At 36.3% G+C, this 21,369-nt stretch overlaps 1 protein-coding gene across 2 annotated transcripts in view; it reads left to right on the forward strand.

The window, feature by feature from the left end:
- Positions 1-14,668, forward strand: part of LOC106688411 (protein TEX261) — a 31,912-nt gene extending 17,244 nt beyond the window's left edge. Inside the window, exons 4-6 of one of the 2 annotated variants that reach the window (XR_010844472.1) lie at positions 3,719-3,854; positions 4,444-4,538; positions 14,036-14,166. Coding sequence is in view for 1 of the 2 variants with exons in the window: in XM_014432850.3 (XP_014288336.1) it covers positions 3,719-3,854; positions 14,036-14,157 (258 nt within the window). In the remaining variant the exon portion in view is untranslated. Of the gene's footprint in view, positions 1-3,718; positions 3,855-4,443; positions 4,539-14,035 lie in introns of both variants that reach the window. The other variant, XM_014432850.3, reaches the window with a different exon arrangement.
- Positions 14,669-21,369: the final 6,701 nt, after the last annotated feature.

The raw sequence follows: 21,369 nt of genomic DNA on the forward strand, positions 1-21,369 counted from the left end.
TATATATTTATTAATTATGGTCTGAGGTGTTCAGCTGATCGAATGTATATAAAGAGATATACTGAACCCAATAAAGCCAGTATTTTACAGCAGTTCAAGCCTGTCAGATCTTATTCCTTCTCTTTTTTGACGTTTTGCTTTCGCCAATACTTAATTGGTGCCGAAACCTGGGACCTTTCAATACCAGAACAAATTTTAGTCTGAAGAAAAAAATTGTTTTTTCTTTGTTCTCTCCAATTTATGGCAGGTAACGGAATAGTGAGAGTAGCAGTTCTAAAGATCGAAGATCAGAATTTCACCAACCCACTTCCAGCTTCAGCCAGCCAACCTCCAGCAGCAGACAACCAACCTGTAGCTGCAGTCAACCTGGAGATGGAGCCATTACCGGAAGTCTCTTTAGCACAAGCTCATGTCACGACGCTAGAGTGGATTAAGGTCTGTACAGCAACTGCCCAGAACCTGAGGAAGGCGGTGTCGAACTTAGAGAAATTCACAGGAGAGACCGGAGAATTAAATAACTTTTTAAAATGGGGTCATCGACTAATAAGCTGAATTGAAGCGAAGACAGTGAGGATGCTGAGGTGCTGAGGGCAGCAGTCATCTGCAGGGTGAAAAGAAAGAAGTATCCTCAATCAAATTGAAGCAGATGAGGGGGCATTCTGGAGCGTGATCAAGGCGAGCCTGAAGAAGTTGGACCCCCAGAAGAGGACATATTTATGATGATTAGGGGGACGAAGAAACCAAGACAGTCTAATGGGCAGTATGCCGCAGAACTCCTGGCATGGTCGGATGCAATGTCTATCCAATGTTCTAAAGATTCAGTTGGCAAAGGAGCTGGGGAAGAAGGAGAAGGAAATGCCGAGAGAGTGCTCCTTCGTTGAGTGTGTGCAGGAACTAATTGATGCCAGCACCAGAGAGGAAAAGTCCTGTATGGAAATAGAAGAAAGCGGATGGACGGGAGTTGCTTATAATTGACCGAGGACTAATCCAGTTCCATGAAAAAGAAATGAATACCGTCATAGTGGGAAGGAAAGATTAGCTATCATCGAAAGAAGGCAGATAAAACCAAAGAAGCAGCGGGCACCGTGAGGACAGAAAATGTGACTCTTATTGCCGCACTGGCCATGCACAAGGTGTTTTGAATGTGGAAATGAGGGACACATAGCCAAACAGTGCCCATCCATGTACCAGAGAAGAGATGGGGGCTGGAGTGAACCAATGGAGATCAACGCCCAACGGATACGGAGAAGCAATCGGAGGTTGAATAGATCATCTGGTGAATCAACAGAAACATCCTGAACGTCGGGGACTGAAGAAGAAGCTGAAGAACCACGGAACTGAGTTAGTCAAGGGGATGGAGTGGAAACAGATAAATGGAAACAAAGAAACAAAGGTGGATGGAGGCGAGGAGCTGGAGAGAGGAAGGCGTGAGACATCTGAAGGGGATGTCGGCAGAGAGGCGACCGCATACTGCTGAATTATAACATGAGGGAAAAGAGCGGCGGTCTGCCTATAATAGAGATAGGAGTGAGGTGCCTGGTGGACACAGGCAGTTCCAACACCATCATGTGCCAAGAAGCCCTAGAAAAGCTGTGTAGTGGAGAGAGGACATATCAGATTCGTGAATGCCAATGTAAATTAATCACCCTGAGTGGCCCTTGTGAAGTAGAGGGAGAGGTGGAGATAGGGTTGACACAGTGGGGATTTAGTAGAGAAAACTTGCAGGTACATATGGTAGGAAGTATGCCTAAGGAATACAAAATAATAGGGAAAGTGGGAGCTTGGGTTAGGAATAGCAGGGGAAAATGGAAAATTGAATAGGGAGGAAAAATCTACATATGTCATTTTTAGTGGTAGAACGCGAGCGCTCGGGTTGGAGCAATCAATTAGGCTGAGGACTGGAGACAAAGCCTTAGGAGGGAATATGAAGATATCTTTTTTAAAAAAGGGGACAAGCTTGGGACGATCGGGAGAACGGTCCATGAGATTTTACTAAAAGACACGTGAAAGAGAGGAGATACCCGCAGGCGCTACATCACCACATCTGGGAAGAACTTCAAAGTTTAAAACGCCAGGGAATAATTATTGACAGTACTTCCCCGTACAATAGTCCGTTGTGGGTAGTGAAAAAGGCCTGGTGAAACCACCGAAAAGTACAGGATGGTAATAGATTACAGGAAGCTCGAGAATATTGTAGACGAGAAGTAGCTGATTCCCAGATTTGAAGACATTTTGGACAGGCTGAGCGGAGCTATAGTATTTAGCACTGTAGGCTTGAAGGCTAGATATTCATCAAATTAAAATGTACCTGAAGGATCAACATAAGACAGCATTTACATTTGAGAGAGGACATTATGAATTTACAAGGGTGCCGTTTGGTCACAAAAAATGCTCCCATGACCTTCCAGCGCCTGATGGACGAGTTTTTGAGGGGAATTGACGAATCTGTATGTCAGATTTATATGGACAATCTCCTTGTGTTCAGTAAGAACGAAGAAGAACACGTGCAGCATTTACATACCGTATTCCAGAGAATTAGGCAATATTGTATCGGAAATTTCTGACCTTGAAGGAGGGGGTAAATCCCAGGGATTGTCAACAGAGTTAAAAGTTCGCGGTCTTTTAGTTGTCATAGCTTTATATTTCCTTAGAGAAAAGTTTGTTAAAGAGCGATTGTGATTAATGTTATCACTGCATAAATTTTGTGTCTCTGTTTGTGGTAGTTCTGGAAAATCAAGGAGAGAAAAACTATTTGATGTGGTTATAGGTGGTACGAACTTAGGGCTTCATTATAATTTACGGGTTGTATTGCCATTATTTCTTTTATTTTTTCTTTCTGGACAGGTCTTGTCTATAGTTAAATGCTGTAGTTTACAATGAAAACATTTAATTGTGTTAGCTCACTCATTTGTTTCGTGAGTGTTTTCCCCACAATTGCTACATTTATTTTTCCCCCGGCATTTTTCCTTTAAATGTCCATAATTTAAGCATTTTCCACAAAATAAGGCCCTAAAGACATACGATTGAACTTTACATGACGCTAAGTAAATGGTTACACTTTCTGGTACGCACTGTGAGTGGAAAGTTATTTGTACAGAAAGTGTAGCCATTTTTATAACCTCCTCACCTTTAGTCCCTCGAGGGAACAAGCGACGTACACTAATTATTTTTTCTGTACAAACTAAATTTTCAAATATTTCTTTTTCATCGATATTGGTAGGAATACCTTTGATAACTCCATATTTTACTGTGTACTGTTTTGAAATGAAGACTTTGAGGTTATTTTTTTTAAGAAGGCTATTAGTTTTAAATTGATTGGCGTACTCATACGTTCTAAAAGTTATTTCAGTTTGGTTTTTATTTTTCCTCCTAATAGAAACTCCGGTCTCTCTTCAAAGTGAATAAATCTTTCACCTTTTAAAATTGTTATTGATTTTTATAAATATTGTCTATTTCATGCTATGCAGTTCAAGCTTGTCAGATCTTATTCCTTCTTCTCTTTTTTGATATTTTTTTTTCACCGATTATATATATATATATATATATATATATATAATCAATTTATTTTACATATTTCTGATCTTTTATCAACTAACAATATTATATTATACAAATAATAAATTCTGGAAACTATATTTATATTACTATTATCACTTGCTCATATATTTGTTTTTGTTTAAATGTTAATTAACATTGTTTAATAGATTTTTTTTTTCAGCTTCTCGGGTACTTCACCATTTGTATATGGTTAGTGCCATTTGCCCTGTTTATATCATTGTCTGCAAATGATAATGTCCTCCCGATTGGTCTATTTGGTCGAGAATCGTGGAATCCCCACCCTCCTGCTTTCTTGGGTTTGTAGCTTTGATTTAAAAGGATATATTAATTTAAGCCTTATAATTGGATTATTCAGTATATTTTGAATGTTCATATCAAATTAAAAAGCTTGAACTGTGAATTTATAACTCAGAGTGAGAGGAAAATATGAGATTTTTTATTACTAATAAAAAATACTTTCAAAGTATCACATGACCTTGATTTTTCATTAAAAAAATAAGTCATTTTGAAACTTTAGATAAAACATTTTAGTTTTAGATTATTACAAGCAAAGATTGTAAAACTTTTAAAACACAAAACTAGTTAATAGTAATAAAAAAAGAAAAGAGAAATGAAAAAATTTCAATTAATATGTAAAACAATAACAGTGAATTCTCCTCTAGCTCTGACTACTGCATTTAGTAATAGAGGCAATTGAACATACTCAATTTTTGTAGAGATTGTTGGGATATGTTATCCCACTCTTTTCTTAGGGCTGCCTTAAGTGATTGGCTAATTCTCTTTTCATAGAACATTATCACAGGAATCACTATTGTGTCCAATAAATTTTGCTAAATGTTTTGTTCATTTATTTTGAAACAACAAAAACCACTTTTTAAAAAATAGGTAAAGAAATGATCAACTGAAAGAGAATGTATCACCTAGTGAAAAACATGAAATGAACTGAGGGTATTGATCTTGTCTGAAATCAAAATAAAAAGGTATGAACTCTTGTTTACATTTGTAAACAGTTAATCATACATAACTTATCTATAAATAAATAAAAGTTTACTTGTATTGAACTGTGCCATAATTTTAGAGAAAAACTTATAGTCCAGTAAAATTATGATTTTGATTGACGAAATCCAAGTAAAGCTGAAAATTGTTTTAAATTATGTATTCTTCCTGTAAGAAGAAATAGGTAGTGACAATTTCTGTGGAATATTGAAAAATCTAATTTTAATCATTGCCAATATTATAAGTTTACAAAGCTAATTGATCCAGTGTCGATTCTATTTTTTCCCCAGTTTCCACTTTTTATTTGAAGTATATTGGTGCTGACACCAAAAGTTACCATACAGGGTATAACTTCCTTTGGTGGTACCATTGGATATGGTTGATTTTGATTACATCTGCTGTGTTAGTGAATACTAATTTTTTGGAAAAACATTGTTTAATCATTTGTGTATGTTTACGTGCTTTTATTTTGGTCATAGTTTCATCAATTTAAAACTGTTTTGACATGTGTAATTTCTAGCAGGACAGTAATACCAAACCTTTACAGGTTCACAGAATGTGATCACAAATACTTTCCATTCAGTGATCAAAATAAGACCTAAAATATAATGAATGTTAAGAAGTGGCGACAAATTGAAACCTTTGGACTCAATGACAGTACATGAAATTAAGTTTCTTGAAAACAGGGGTGGGGGAGGGGGAGTAACTAGTACAAGTGAAAAAGCCCCTGAAGCTGAATCATGTGGTATTGCACCATTAAGAAATTATGTGCTCCTAGACCAAACTTAATAAGGATGTTAAAGCGGGCCAATCCTTATGTAGGTAGCATAGTTGCGAGGTGAGTATAAGACTGTCCAAATCCCAGCTGGTATTATCTAACATAGTCCGCCTGATATGCATTTTGTATTGGGTACACGTTTAATTCATACCTTATTAACATATGTATTTACATTCTGGCTTTAATAAGATGGTGGAAAAGCAGTTAATATTCCAGCAAATCAGTATTGTCACCTTTTTTTAACTGTATAGTCAGAGGTTTCACCTACTCCAAGATCTGTGAAAACACTTTACAAGGTGATTAGATGCTGTTTATTGAGTTTGCTTGATAGGAATGGTTCTGTTTGTGTAGTATGTTGTACTAGTGTGCTGCCATTGGTGCATCAAATAAATCATCTGGTCCAGCATATTGTTTACTTCTGCATAGCTGTTCAGGTGATTTGATATTTCACCTTTCTATACCCTTTAAACACTATTGTTTCCTCTTACCCATAATATTGTTTAATATAGCCAAGATATTTTTACATGACAGAAGAAAAGTGCTCTGTGTTCTATTATTATTTTGTTGAAATTTTACAAGCTGCAGCCAATCATTCTATTAACACCTAAGGTTTATATTTCATTAGTAAGATAATAATTTATTCTTTCATCCCAAATCACACCTCTGTAATGCATCTTAGGAACATACTCTAGCATTTGCTCCAGGTCTAAGTAAATGATCAAATTCCAAAAATAAGGTTGTCCTTAGAAAGCTATTTAGATTATCTACAAATATTATACACATTTTTATGATAGGATTATCATAAGGCTGTTTTATTCTTGTTATAAAATGGAGTATGTTTAAAAAATCAGGGACCATTTGAACTCTTTTAATTATATCCCTTGATCAAATTTGATCAAGGAAAGATTCAACTAGCCTAGTGGGTGCAGGAGTCAATATAGAAGATTTAGGTATAGTACTTCCTTTAGCCAAGTACTCTTCTATTTTTTAGGCAGAAGTATTTGCTATTTTGTTTGCAGCTGCATGTCCGGAAGTCATTAGCTGTGAAAAGGTATCACCATCTTTTCAGATAGTTACCACTACATTACATGCAGGCGCAAGCAGGCATTAGAGTCATTGGCATGCTTAAAGAAGCTTAAGCTCATGTGGGTACCTGGACATAAGGGAATCACTGGCCATGAACAAGTCGACCAACTCACTAAAAGTGGGGCTGAACCCCCTTTAATGGAGCCAGAACTGTTCTTAGACAATTCTAAAAGACATCAGCGTAAAGAAGTCCTTGATCGAACATTAAAAAAAAAAGCAGACAAAAAGAGGAGAGAATATATGGGGCCGAGACAGGCCAAGATATTAATCAATTAACCCTCCATGTCTAGAACCAAGTGGCTGCTAGGCCTAAATAGAAATGAACTCTGATAATAGGAGTTCTTACGGGCCATTGCAGACTTAGTAGGCATCTTAAGATTTGTGGAGTAGAATGGAACTGTAGAATTTATGTGGACAGGCCCTGGAAAATGCTCTACATTGTATAGCAATCTGTGACCAGAACGCATCACTAAGCTATTGTCTCTTGGGCTCCAATAGAGTCCTAGAATATGAGGCTTCCTCTGTCAAATGGCTATCCTTTTTAAATTTCATTAGAAAATAAAAAAGGTTCAACATGGAAGAATAATAGCTAGTATAAGAATTATTCTATCGGCCTTTCTTGGCGTCGGCAAAGAGAACCAATATGCCCGCTTGCCGGATTCATTCTCCCATTAGTACCAGTACCAGTATCAGTAGTCATTTGCTTCAGAATTGAATTATATGTAATATGTTTATGATAAAGTGATTAGTTTTTGAGTTATTAATGATCTAAAAAAAAAATCAGAAATTTTGATGATTTTATAGTATTCCGCTTAATATCATATACCACCATTGGTGAAAACTTAGTTTCTTCTTAACAGAGGCTGAATACATAATTTATGTTGGAGCAACTTCCATAAACCTGTGACTACACCTCCATGTTGGATAACCTTCCTTGACTGCATTTTAATTTTGCTGTATTCCATGTGTGTCCATCTTTTTTTTCCTATTACAAGTTTCGTTTAGTTGGTCGGGCTGTCGTGTGTAATCGATCGTGATTTTCATTTCGTTTGAAATCGAACTAATACCGACGTAACAATGGAAGTGCGGCCAATGGATTTCAAAGCGCAAGTAGAAAAACTTGAAGGTCAGAACAATTGGAATAGATGGAAAAGACAGATCACTCTGGTTCTCAAACATCATAACGTACTGGATGTTGTTTCAGGTGAGTTGGCTCTAAATACTGATGGTTCTAATAAGGACAATTTTGAGACTAAAGACTCTCTTGCTCAGTTAATTTTTATAAGCACTTTGAATGCAGTAAATGAAGAGCTCAAGTCTTCCTGTGTCACTGCCAAGAGTGTGTGGGATAAGTTGGTGTCTGCTTATGAGCAGAGTTCTAGCCAAAGAGACGATAGACTACTAGAATCATTTTTCTCTCATGAAGTGATGAGTTCTGATAATGTTGTGAACCATGTGGCGCGACTTCAGCTTATTTTGATGGGTCGAATTATGTCTACTCTTCCCCCTCCTTACTTTGAGTTTAGAAGTGTTGGGGAGAGTGTACCTAATCAGGATAGAACTGTAAATAGTTTAACTAAGAGGCTTAGGTTAATCGAAATGAGGCTTCCTGGAAAAGATAGTAAGGTTGACCATGCACTTACAGCCAAAGAACCTTATAAGAAGGAAGTAGCTGTTGGTGTTAAAATTCAACCAGCTTCAAAGACAAAAAGCTCCATTTTAATTTGTTATAAATGTAATGGGGAAAATCATATGGCCAGGAATTGTCCTACTAAAATCAAGAGGGAGACAGAGGATAGAGGTACAGAATCCTTGAGCACCCAAGGGCATGCCTTCATTTGCCATGACATGCTTGGTTTGGTTGGTGATGGGTGGGTGATACTGGTTCGACTCAACATAAGACTAGCTCCAAGGACTATTTTGTTTCCTACAAACAATTTCAGTCGCCTACGTTCATTCAAGTAGGTAATCATGATCTGATTAAGGCATATGGACATGGTGATATTCTGGTTGAAATGAGAGTTGGTGAAAAATGGGAATTGAATTATCTGAAGGATGTTTGTTTTGTACCAGATGTGAGCCGCAATCTTTTTTCTGTCAGTCGAGCTCTGGATAGAGGTTTTTTTATCCCCCTCCCTTGCCATTTCTGGCATATGGGGTGCGGGAGCAGTGGGTTAGTTCGAGCTGGGATTGCACATGCCACTGCTCCCAATGATCTTCATCCGTTTGGTAGGCCCTTCTGGTGCGTATCTGTCTGGGTGCCTCCTGCAGTTACCAGGCTGGTCCAGCCCTCCTGGTCTCAGTCTGGGTCAGCTTCATCTTCTTCTGGTGGCTCGCTGCTGTTGGGCAGTCTAGTCCTTCCCATTGTGAAATGTCTTGGGCCCACCACCTCCTTCCATCCGTAAATGAACTCCCTGAAGAAGGGATAATTCTCTTCTTCCATCAACCAGGAAAAGTCCGACTCGGCGAGGGCGAAAATCCCGGTCTTTCTCAACAGCCTGGCTCAGTGTCCTTCCATGGCGGAGCAATCCACTATTACGTGTTCTGCTGTTTCAGGAACTCCGCACGTGGGGCACTGGGGGTCGATGTTCTTTCCAAAGCTCTGCAGCTTTCCCCGAAATTCCCCGTGTCCTGTTAGGATCTGTGAGACCCAATAGTCTGGGATGACCCATTTAGCCTTCAGTCTGGAAGGACGGTAGGGAAGAATTTTTTCAAAGTAGCGCCCTTCTGGCTTGCTACCCACCGTCCATTCCACTTCTGTATTGAGTCCTCCCGCAGTATTTTCTTCCACAAGTTTGGAGTCTCGCCGATCTTCTCTCGGAGCTCATCTGGTAGCGCTTCTAGTCCCTGCCTCTTTACTTCATATTTAAGGACATCCTCCTTGAGGATGAGGTCCAGGGGCATCGCTGCGGCCAACACCTGTACCGCCTCATGTGACACTGTTCTGTATGTCTTCGTGACCCTCAGCACCAATCTCTGTATGGTGGCCAGTCTTCTCTTCTGTGTCTGCGTGAGGTTTTGGCTCCAGGCAGGGGATGTGTACCTCAGAATACCCAAGATCACACCTTAATATATGGTCATCGTTGCAGGGTACCTGAGGCCCCAAAATGCACCCCCTATCCTACTTAATCCATTGAGTGACAGTGTCACCCTGTCCTTTAGATACACTAGGTGAGAAGCGGCATCGAATCTTCTTCTTATCTTCACACCAAGATATGTCACCTCCTCATCCGGTCTAACCCTCTCTCCTTGGATATCCAGGATGATAGGAAGAGCCCTGTCCGCGGAGCCTCTTATGAGTATGGTCTGAGTCTTGGCTGCTGCCATACTCAGCTTCCTCCTCACGCACCACTCTCCTACGAGACTGGCACACCTCTCCGCTTCTGTCTTGAGTCTGGATCTACTGTTCTCGGCCACGATGACTGCCAGGTCATCGACGTAGGCCGTGGCAAGGAATCCCTTGTCCTCCAGTTCCCCCAGCAACTCATCAAATACCAGCTTCCACAGAGCAGGTCCTAGGACCGAACCCTGCGGACATCCTCTTTCGATTTTTCTCTCGACCTCGTTGTAGTTACTCCTGATCCTGACACTCCTGTTATTGAGGTAACTACCTATGAGGGAGTATAGATTACTGGGGGTGTCGAGCTCTTGCAACCGCTGGAGTACACGGGGCCACCAAACGCTGTCGAAGGCGGAAGAGATGTCAAACATTATCAATAAGACATATTTATCCGCCCTCTCCTCCTCGTCCCTACGCACTCTCAGCAGCGCATCCGTAGTTCCCTTGCCACGGGTCGAGCCGAACCGCCATGGATGACATGCAGCACTTAGGATTGGTCTAAGGCTGTGGACGATCATGTGCTCCAGGACCTTACTAGCTACTGGGAGGAGGCATATTGGTCGATAGAATTTAGGCGTTTCCTTATCCTTACCACCTCCCTTGTAGAGCAGTCTCAAGTCTGCAATCCTCCACTTGTTTGGAAAGTACCCCTTATCCAGACACTCATGGAATATATCCAATAGTTCTTCCTCGATATAAGGGGCACTGTTCTTGAGGATTGCAGGCACTCCAATCATCAGAATGTGACTTGTGGAAACAAGCCATGAAAGAGGAATTGAGTTCACTTGCTAAAAATGACACGTGGGAGTTAGTGGAACTGCCTGAAGGGAAGAAGGTGATAGCCAACCAATGGGTATTGAAGGTGAAAAGAAAATCTAATGGTGAAGTTGAACGATACAAGGCACGATTAGTACCTAAGGGTTATGCACAGAAGCAAGGAGTTGATTTTGAGCAGACATTCAGTCTTGTCGCTCGTTTTGGAACAGTGAGAACTCTTTTGAATGTTGCATCTGTTGAGAAATATGAACTTGGACAATTTGACATACAGACAGCATTTTTGTACGGGATTTTGACTGAGGAGGTCTACATGCATCAACCTTCTGGCTTTGATGATGGAAGTGGACGAGTCTGCCGACTAAATGGGTTGAAACAGTCGCCAAGATGCTGGAATCACCGCTTTGTACAGTTCATAGAATCGTGTGGTTTTAGGGCTAGCAATGCTGACCCTTGTCTTTTTGTCAAGTAGTATAGAAATGGACATAGGCTCATGGTTGCCATCTATGTTGATGTTGGAATTCTAGTTGGAGATCGAAAGGCAATTGACCAATTTCTCTCAGACTTGACTAAGGAATTCCGGATCACCACTGGGTCTTTGAATAGCTTCCTGGGGATGCAGATTAAGAGATAGAAGGATGGCATTTTTGTGCATCAGGAAGCATACACAAAGAATATCCTTTCAAAATTCAATATTGATTCAAACCCAGTTTCTACACCCTCTGAGAAGCGTGCTGAAGAAGTTGAGGATTCACCTTTGGAGAAGAGTGTTCCATATCGCCAGGGTGTTGGCAGCCTGCTCTACTTGGCCATGACTACTCGCCCAGAATTGTCGTATGCAGTAAGCACAGTTTCGGAGGTTCTAGACTGTCCAAAGAAATCTGATTAGCAAGGTGTCAAGAGAATCTTCAAGTATCTGAATGGCACCAGGGAGTATGGGGTGTTTTATAAATCAGATACTAAACTAAAGTTGGACTGTTATTGGGACTCAGACTTTGCAAATGACAACTTGTCTCGACGATTAAGAACTGGAGTTTTGATGACGTGTGGAACTGGTGCTATAAATTGGTTGAGTCGTAAACAGCCATTTACTGCTCTAAGCACTACAGAAGCAGAGTATATTGCAGCGTGTGAGAGTACCAAGGAGATGATATGGCTTCAGCGACTGTTGACAACTCTACATGGCATTCCACAGTTGTTGGTTGACAACCAAAGTACCATACGGATGATACAGAATCCAGAATTTCATCGCCGCACAAAACACATTGAAGTGCATTTTCACTTTGTACGTGAGAAGTGGATGAACAATGAGTTTGAGCTGCAGCATGTGCCCAGTAGTCATCAGCTTGCTGATGTATTCACGAAGTGCCTTCCTACTGGATCTTTTGTCAAGAATTGCACATCAATTGGAGTCTTGAGCTTGGGAGGGTGTGTTAGAGCAACTTCCATACACCTGTGACTACACCTCCATGTTGGATAACCTTCCTTGACTCTATTTTAATTTTGCTGTATTCCATGTGTGTCAATCTTTTTTTTTCCTATTACAAGTTTCGTTTAGTTAACAGTTATTTACTGCTTATTTACTCTTTCCCTTATCAATCTAAACAATTTCCAGTTTTACCTGAATTTCTCTCTAAGATGGCCCTTTATTATTCGATCTTATTTTACTGCCCTATTAAGTAATGTGATGATTTTTTTTTGGAATTTATGTTATGTAATTTTTGTAAATTTTTAAACTTTTCATGTGAATTGCTACTTGTGGTTTACACATACTCATATTCTTTAGTTGTAGAATTGTTAATCTTATATTAAGTAAACAAGCATCTTAATTTATATGATGTATAAAACTATTTATTAAGTGATATTTCATTGTTTTAAGTATAAAAAAAAACATATTATTAATTTAACCACTTATAGAAAACCCCAATATGAAATAATAATTCTTTTCCAAAAAAAACTTTCTTTCACATAGTTTTTGGTTCTAGTTACAATGTTTTATTAAAAATTGGAAGACCGTTAGTAATTAGTAAAAGGAAGATTGTCCGGGTGCAGTCAAAAATGAATCAAATAGTAAATATATATATATATTATGAGCCAATGTTTTGCCCCACTTTGCAGGGCTTCTTCAGGGCTTAATAAAAAAAGATACAAACAATTAAAATTTGTAATATAATTGGTGTGGTGTCCAAAAATACGTGAAAAGTTATCTAATAATGAATGAAGTAAATAAAATAAAATAAAAATAAGGTATACAGCGAAAAAGTATAAATTAACAAGAATCTCAAAAAAATATTGTACATATAATGAAAAGGAGAAGTATTAACAAATAAAAAAGTAGATATAAGAGAAATATAAGACAAGTATAGTATACTCTAAAAGACGGAAAATAAAGGAAATAAGAATAAAATAAAGATCAAGAAAAAAGGAAAATAGGTCACTAACCTCTCAATATGAAGGAAAGCTGAAGAAAGGCAGATAGAAGGTATCTGCAGAGCAGGGGAGTGGGGAATTTAGATGGTTAATAAATAATAGTTATATATGAAAGTAAAAAAGTACAAATATATATTGAAGTAAGATAATATTAGGAAATAAATAAATAATTAAATAATAAATAAGTAAATATTAAATGATAATATACATAAATATATAATTAGGTAAGTAAAAAAAATATAGATAAAGTACAATAAATTTAAAACAATGGTTACAATAGAGATAATACACAGAAGAAAAGAAAATATACAAAAATTAATGAAGGTATAAAGGTGTAAATTTATATAATAAAAATCAATAATTATAATGCTATAAATGAGGCACAAGGTGAAAATATGAGGTAAATATAAAGTACAGATAAAAGATATGGGAGGATAATAGATAAGTTAACTTCTGGAATAAAGAACCTTGAGCAAAATTAAATATTCAATAAAATATTTTTAATAAAAGGAAGATGGTCCCTTTTATTAAAAACATTTGACTATATTCAGGTATATGGTGGCCAACCATGTATAATTTCATTCAAGATCACTACTGATTTTCTTAGGCTTAACTACATTTTTTTTTTTCAAGTTGGTACCCAGTTACCTGTCCTCACATGGGTAAAAGCTTATGACCCTGTCCAAACCTATTTAATAATTATTCTACCAACTATCAGGTGTAAAGGTTATTTTATGTATTTGATCCTTGATTTAAGTTTATTCCAACATTTCAGTTACTTTTTTGAAAAAATCAGAATTTTTTAGTTATGCCATGTTTAGGAAGTAATATATCAAGTATTTTGGAATGTGAATAGATGTCATTTGAGTATTCCTTTTTGTTTTATTGTTTTGGTACCTCACTTGAGATATTTACTATACCAGAAGACAAATGGAATCAAGATTGACTCCATCATTCTGATGGGGTAAATTTTTCCATTGAATTTTATGATATCCATCTGTTTCCCATTTAATTAGTTAAATTAAATTATCACCTTTGATACTTACTAATAGATATTTTGTCTTTATTTTCAGATCCCAATGAAACTGATGCGTTGGGAAATTACTTATCCCAAAAAAAGACTAAATATGGATTGCTAACATTGATGCATTATTTTAAGGAGAAATTTTTTCCTCAAAATAAAAAGATGTTTTAGAATTTTAAATTGTGAATTAATATTGATATATATATATATATGTATATATGTTTTGTTTTGATAATTGGTTGTTATATTTTATTTGCAGTTGTTTGGTCTGATATTTATTTTTATTTAGTTCTGTTTTTGTTGTAATGTTTATTTTAAGTTGTTTTTGTTCAGAAGTTATTTTCAATTTTATGATATAGTTTTCTTAAATAATTTTGCCAAGTATTAGTATATTTCTAAAGTTAAATTTGTATTTTTTTTTACAAAGATTATTTTAATGTTTTTAAAACTATATTACTATCAATCATTTTAGAATTATTTTGTTTTAAATTATACATTTTTTTTTTTATTATGAATTTATATGAAAGGTAGGATGGAGTATTTATAATGTAAATATTTTATTGAGGCTGTGTTAGCATTTATGTGATTATAAAAAAAAAAAAAAAAAAAAAAAAAATTGTTGCTCAAAATAAAAATACTGATGTTTTTTACATGATCGTTTTATAAAAATTCTTTTAAAATATGAGTGTTTTTTTTTATTTATTTATTTTTTGTTTTGATATTGAATTTTCTTACATTTTCCTTACCCTTAATTTATAGCATTCTTAACGAAACATTTCACAATTTTTTTTTTAAAGAAATCAATCATAAGATTTTAAAAAATATTGTTTTATTCACAATTTTTATGCTGATTATTAGGAGCTCTTGTTAAAAATTATATGGAAATTCTCATGTTTAATTTATTAGTAAAAAAGAGTGAAATTCAAGTTACCTTAATACTGGTAATGTAAAAGTAACTCTTAGTGATGTAATGCTTCTAGTAAAACATCTGTTGATGTAAAACTAAAATTAAAGAATAGAATCATCTATGACTATGAAATTTACTGTTAACCATATCTTATTAAGGGGGGGAATAATTAATATACAAGTAGATAATGATAGAACAAAACATTACTAGACCATTTTATAAACTAAAAGACTACAAAATCATATTTATATTTTCATTTCATTTAGAGGGAGTGATTAGTACTTTTTGTTTTTTTATGTATTTTTCTACACCTTATATTTTTAATTGCCTCTTTTGATGAAATACAATCATATTCAGACTGCTATGATATCTGTTATTTGTCTAAGCCTAAATTAATATTTAAACTGCAGTAGTCTCGAATGTCTTTGATTTAATATCATACTGATTTCTATTTGCTTAATATTCATTACCAAGTGCATAGACCATTTTTGACTTCAGTCTTCTACTTTATTGGCCAATGTTATGAGCGTTCTTTAGACCCAAATTTATTATCTTTAATTTTTACTTTTAAATCATAACATCCTACTTCCAAAATTAAAGAATTGTCATATTTTTTGGCTATTTAATTGTAGAACATCATGATAATGATACCCTTGTCAGTATTATTGTCATGATGTTGTCGAGGTGGGTTTGTTTCTTTCTGATTCTGCTTGTCCAGAAGGCCTCAACAATGCGCGTTCAGTTTATAAAGGTAAGGTAGTTGACAAGGAAGATGATTAGATAGGATGAGACTAACAAGTAACAATTGCTATATCTTGGAGGATGGTAACCTCATAAATCAGGATCAGCTATAAACCATGTGATCAATTAGGGGTTCTTTAAGACCCGTATTTATAGACGTAGTGCATACGGCTGTGACCGAGAAGCGGTTTTATCTGCTTGAGGTAGTTTCATGTGTTATTTATTATTTTATCGACATTTCTCAGTAGTATATATAAAAATTAACAATATATTTTTATAAAAGAAAATAATATATACATTTGAGAGCTTCGATGAGGATCTGGTGGATTGTAGTTGAACTTCTTGTTCCTCTGGTTGCAATGTTTTTTTGTTTTCACAAAAAAAATTATGACTTATCTCAAACTTTGGAAATAGTTAAAAATGATGTAATACTTTCAATCAAAAAGAAAAGAGTGAATTTTGTGCCCTTGCAGTAATTTGGAAAATGTGTAACCAAACATATTAATTACTGAATTTAGGAGATAAATAGAAGTATTATTATTATTTTATGGGCAACAGACCATGGAGGCCTAAGTCCTCACACGATATATTAGTAAATACATCGTATTTCTACGCAATGCATTTACTAATATATCACGTGTTTCTTGATGTGGTTTTTTTCGCAGGGTGGGTTCGTCACTCCCACGCCCATTTTTTGTGAGTGCCACCCATCGGCTAACGGGCCTCACAAATGCCTGGGGGGAGGTTGTCAGTGAGTTTTGCATTATTTTGTGCTTGAAAAAAAGCCCCGTTGGGACTGGGGATTCGATCTGACAACCTGTGGGTTGGTAGACTGGCGCGTTACCATGCTGCTACCGCTGCTCCCTTATGCTAATAGAAGTATACTATATTAAGAATAAAATTAATTAATCTTATTACTGTCATAACTAATTTTGATTGTGTAGCCACAAATTCATTGCACCTCAAAATGGTCTGTAAAACACAAATTTAATAAGTGATCAATAAAACAAAATAAACAATTTTTTTTTTTTTAAAGCTATTTTATATTTCCTGTTAGCCAATAAATTTTAAGAAACTAAACTGAATTTTTAGATGGAGAAATTTGAACTCTCCTACTATTAATCTGAGAAAGCCACAGTGAAGTGAAATTTCTATAAATTAAAAAAACTTCAAAAAAAGGTGAATATTTATTCTGGGACAACCTGTATATATAATATTTAGTTTTATTTTATATACATAATGAAGCACATTAATAACTTTTGGCAGTCGGGCTTCCTGTTATAGTTTCCAAAAATGTATCTTATAATGATGGTGACTCTATCAATCCAGCAATTTCTGTTTTCTCACTTTTTTTTATCACACATATCATCATCTAGTATCTTATAAGGAGTTTCAGCAATATAACCAGCCCACCAGAGTTATTCATCAAACCTAATTGACCATAATGAGCTTCTTGTAGAGTTCTACTTAATCTGTATTAATTCAAATCATCCAGATTCAGATAATTAATTATATATGTGTCCAACTAGTTTCCTCAAGATCTATATTTCTGTCGGGGTTGTCCGCTTGCTCTCTCTTGCTACATTTCGAATTGAAGGAGATTTCCTTTTCAAGCTCATGATAATGCTCTACATTCTACAACATATATTGCCAAAGCCTAATCCATCTCCAGTAGATGCAGGGCTTCACATCTTCAGCAGTTTCACTTTCTGTATGTTTAGGAAGGTCAAACGAAAAATTCCCTTTTAAAAAAAGAAGTATGCTGCTTTCAGAAATTAATTCATAGTTACCTTTTGCACTTTGGATTAAAATGCAATAAAAAAAGATGTTTCAAAATACTGGAACACTGCTGATATATTCAAATCATAGATGAAGTCAACCTGGAAAATTCTGTTAGAGAAGCCTAACAATAAATAAGTAATAAATATGGGGCAAAAAATAAACTCTGTAAAAATAAAGTATATGTGTACCCAGCCAGTCAGTTACATTATAGCCCAGGTAGCAGGGCTTTGAAAATAAAGTTAGGAGGAAAACATTAAGAAAATTCTTTGGAGCTATTAGAGAAGCCTATTGGTATTGATATTTCATGGGGGAGAACTAGTCCGGCAAGTGTACTTCTTGTAAATCCCTGGAGACTACCAGAGTTACTGCCACATACTAACCAAGCTGGGAGTGTCAATATGTTTTTTTTCAGGACCGCTGAAAAATAAACAACATGCATGGTCGTCACATGCCTTAGGGAAGCCTAACAATAATAGGCAATAAATATGGGACAAAATATAAACTCTGTAAAAATCAAGTATCAACAGGGATTTGAAAATAAAGTTTGGAGGAAAAAAGTAGGGTAGAGATGAAGATTGGTACTGTAGTACATTTTGACATCCTAATGATGCTATTAGAAAAAAAAACTTCTGTTTAGTCCAAATTACAGCAAAAAAATTCAAATATTGAATTAAATCCTCTAAAACTTGGTTTTGAATCTTTTTTTTTTTAGAAAATAAACAGCCACCCCAAATACCCTTGAAAACAGATCCAGTACCCCATACCTCACCACAGGTTCACCCAACACCCAGCGCTCCGATTCATACAAACTACCCAGCCCCTGATCCACATCTCAACTACAATCTAAACGATATAAACTATATCCTATCATCCTTCCTGTTGGATCTCCAAAATACTATAAAACCGCTAATCACTCTTCTCACTAGAATCCTGACCAAAATTCCTTTCAATCTCCCACGATGAGTCCAAAGCCCCTAGTTATCCTTTTGTGGTACACTAATGGACTTAACAACCATCATGACGAACTTGATATATTTCTCCACAACAAACACATAGATATTGCCCTGTTGACAGAAACTCACTTTACTCAACTGTCTCATTTCTACATCCGTGACTACATTACTTACAGATCAGACCACCTAGACAATACTTCACCCGCCGGGTCTTGCATCCTTACCCATAAATCCCTATCACATTTCCTCCACTCCAACTGATGCTATCCAAGCAACCTCTGTAATCATTTCTACTCGTCTTTCCACTTAACATTATCAGCTGTATACTGCCCCCCTGGTAATTCACTTTCCTACAATCACCTTGAGTCTTTATTCCGATCCTTCGGATCGTGCTTCATTGCTGGAGGAGACTATATTGTCAAACATCAACAATGGGGATGCCATACATCCAATACCCATGGTAATATCCTTTCCCGAGTCACTACCTCCAATAGTTATTCTATCCTCATGCCCACAAGTCCTACTTATTGGCCTACATCTCTCAAGAAACGTCCTGATATCCTAGATATATTTATTACCTCCCAAATTTCCTGTTCCCAGACCATTATTGAATCTATAGATGACCTTTCCTCAGACCACAGTCCAGTTATCCTTTTCTTACATCTGAGCTTCGTTCCTAAGCCCTCTCCTCCCTCATTGATAAAAGGACAAGTTGACTGGGACAAATTTCGCAATGATTTGGAAAACAAACAGGACCTGAAAACTCCCCTTAAAACTAAACATGACATTGACGAAGCAATAAAAAACTTAACCGAATCTATAAGAATTTGCATTTACGACAACACAACGACTGGTAAAATTAATAATACCATATGTACTAACTTGCCACAGCACATTAACATATAATTAAAGGAAAAACGCAGAGCAAGAGCAAAGTGGCACAGGACTAGATACCCAGCAGATAAAACATACTATACTACATTGACAAACAAACTCAAAAGAGAACTTAAAAAATTCAAAATACAAAATTTAACTAACTTAACTCAAAACCTCACTACTACTGACAAATCTTTATGGATGGCCACTAAGAAGCTTCTTAACTTCAAAAATTTTAATCACCCTCTTCTTACTGAATCACAAACATGGACGAAATCGGATGATGAAAAAACTCAGGTATTCGGTCAGCAACTTTCTAAAACATTTGAGCCACACCTTGACATCCTTAATTCAACTCATATTGAATACATTAAAGAAGAATTGAATACTCCACTTCAAATGACCCTTCCTCCTAAAGCATTTCATCCTTCAGAAATATCCAACATCATTCAGAAGTTACCTTCTCGCAAAGCTCCTGGTTATGACCTAATTACATCCCTTATTCTAAAACATCTTCCTCGAAAATCTGTTCTATTCCACACCTGCATCTACAATGCTGTACTCAGATCCACTTATTTTCCTGACCCTTGGAAATTATCCATAATCAAAATGATACCCAAAACTCAAAAGCCGCCAGAATACCCATCCTCCTACTGTCCTATCTCTCTGTTACCTATCATGGGCAAAATCCTTGATAAACTCATATTGAAATGCCTGTATCCCATCCTTGATTCCAACCACATAATCCCAGATCACCAGTTTGGATTCCGAACATCCCACTCCACTATACAGCAATGCCATCGTGTTTGATGTTGTCTCGTCTTCATAGGAGTGTGGAATGTACTGCTCGGGAGTCTTTCTTGATCTAGAACAGGCTTTTGAGCGAGTCTGGCACCAAGGACTGCTATACAAGATCCGTAAAGTCCTACCCCCTACATACTTCCTCATTATCCATTCTTATCTCTCCGACAGATTATTTCAAGTAAATTACAACAGCGCTTATTCATCCCTATTCTATTAGTCTGCTGGTGTACCTCAGGGTAGTTTCCTTGGTCCTATCCTTTATACAGTTTTCACAGCTGACATCCCAACCCATCCTTACACTATTCTCATCACATATGCCGATGATACATCTCTATTGTCAGTGAACAATGATCCTTACATTGTATTCCAAACCCTCCAATCCCACATCACCACTCTTGAAGAATGGTGCCAAAATTGGAGGATTAAAATTAATTCCAATAAATCCCACCAAATCACATTTAACCTTCATCATAAACCAATGACCTCTTGCCCTACAGTATCATTTAATAATACCCCACTTATTCCTGTCGAACAGATCCGTTACTTTGGACTGCATCTCGACAAACGACTGATCCATGTCCAAACGACATAAATCCTCATACAAGACTGAAAAGACAGGAAACTGCTCGTCGATTTCGGCTATTACAACATTTACTAGACAAATGGTCTAAGTTGCCAATCCATTACAAAAGACTGATCTACATGACTACTATAAGGCCTATCTGGACATACGGAGTTGAGCTTTGAGGCTCCATTAAACCATAAAATTCCTCTCAAATCCAATCCTTACAGTCCAAAATCCTTAATGCTCCTAACTTTTTCGCAAATCAAGCAAACTGTCATGACCTCAATGTTCCATATGTTGCCAATATGGCCAAAACCAGATACCATTCCTTCCATGAAAAACTTCCCAACCACCCGAATCCACTTGTTTCTAATCTGGCTTCTCCTTCATTACCTAATAATCCTCCTAGGCGTCTGAAAAGAAGATGGCCTCGGGATCTTCTCCTCTAGAAATGTTATTGGAGTTCTATCAATGGGTAGATTCTCTACATGTTTGTATCATGTCACTATCTCACCTACAGCAAATTTGCTTGTTGTATATATGTTATATAGTTGTAAATAATAATAAATAAATGATTAAAAAGAATATAAATAGTTTTAGAGTAAAGGGTCATGTTATGTGATAAAATTATTAATGTTTAGTTTTAATATAGGGTGTTTTTTTAAGCCCGATAGAACTTGAAATTGTAAAAAATAACACAAAAAATTAAATTGTAATCAAAATTTTTTTTTTATTCGAAAGATCAATACGTGACA

The sequence above is a fragment of the Halyomorpha halys genome, unplaced genomic scaffold (assembly GCF_000696795.3).
Source record: "Halyomorpha halys isolate HHAL.00 unplaced genomic scaffold, Hhal_1.1 Scaffold1125.1, whole genome shotgun sequence".
NCBI lineage: Eukaryota > Metazoa > Arthropoda > Insecta > Hemiptera > Pentatomidae > Halyomorpha > Halyomorpha halys.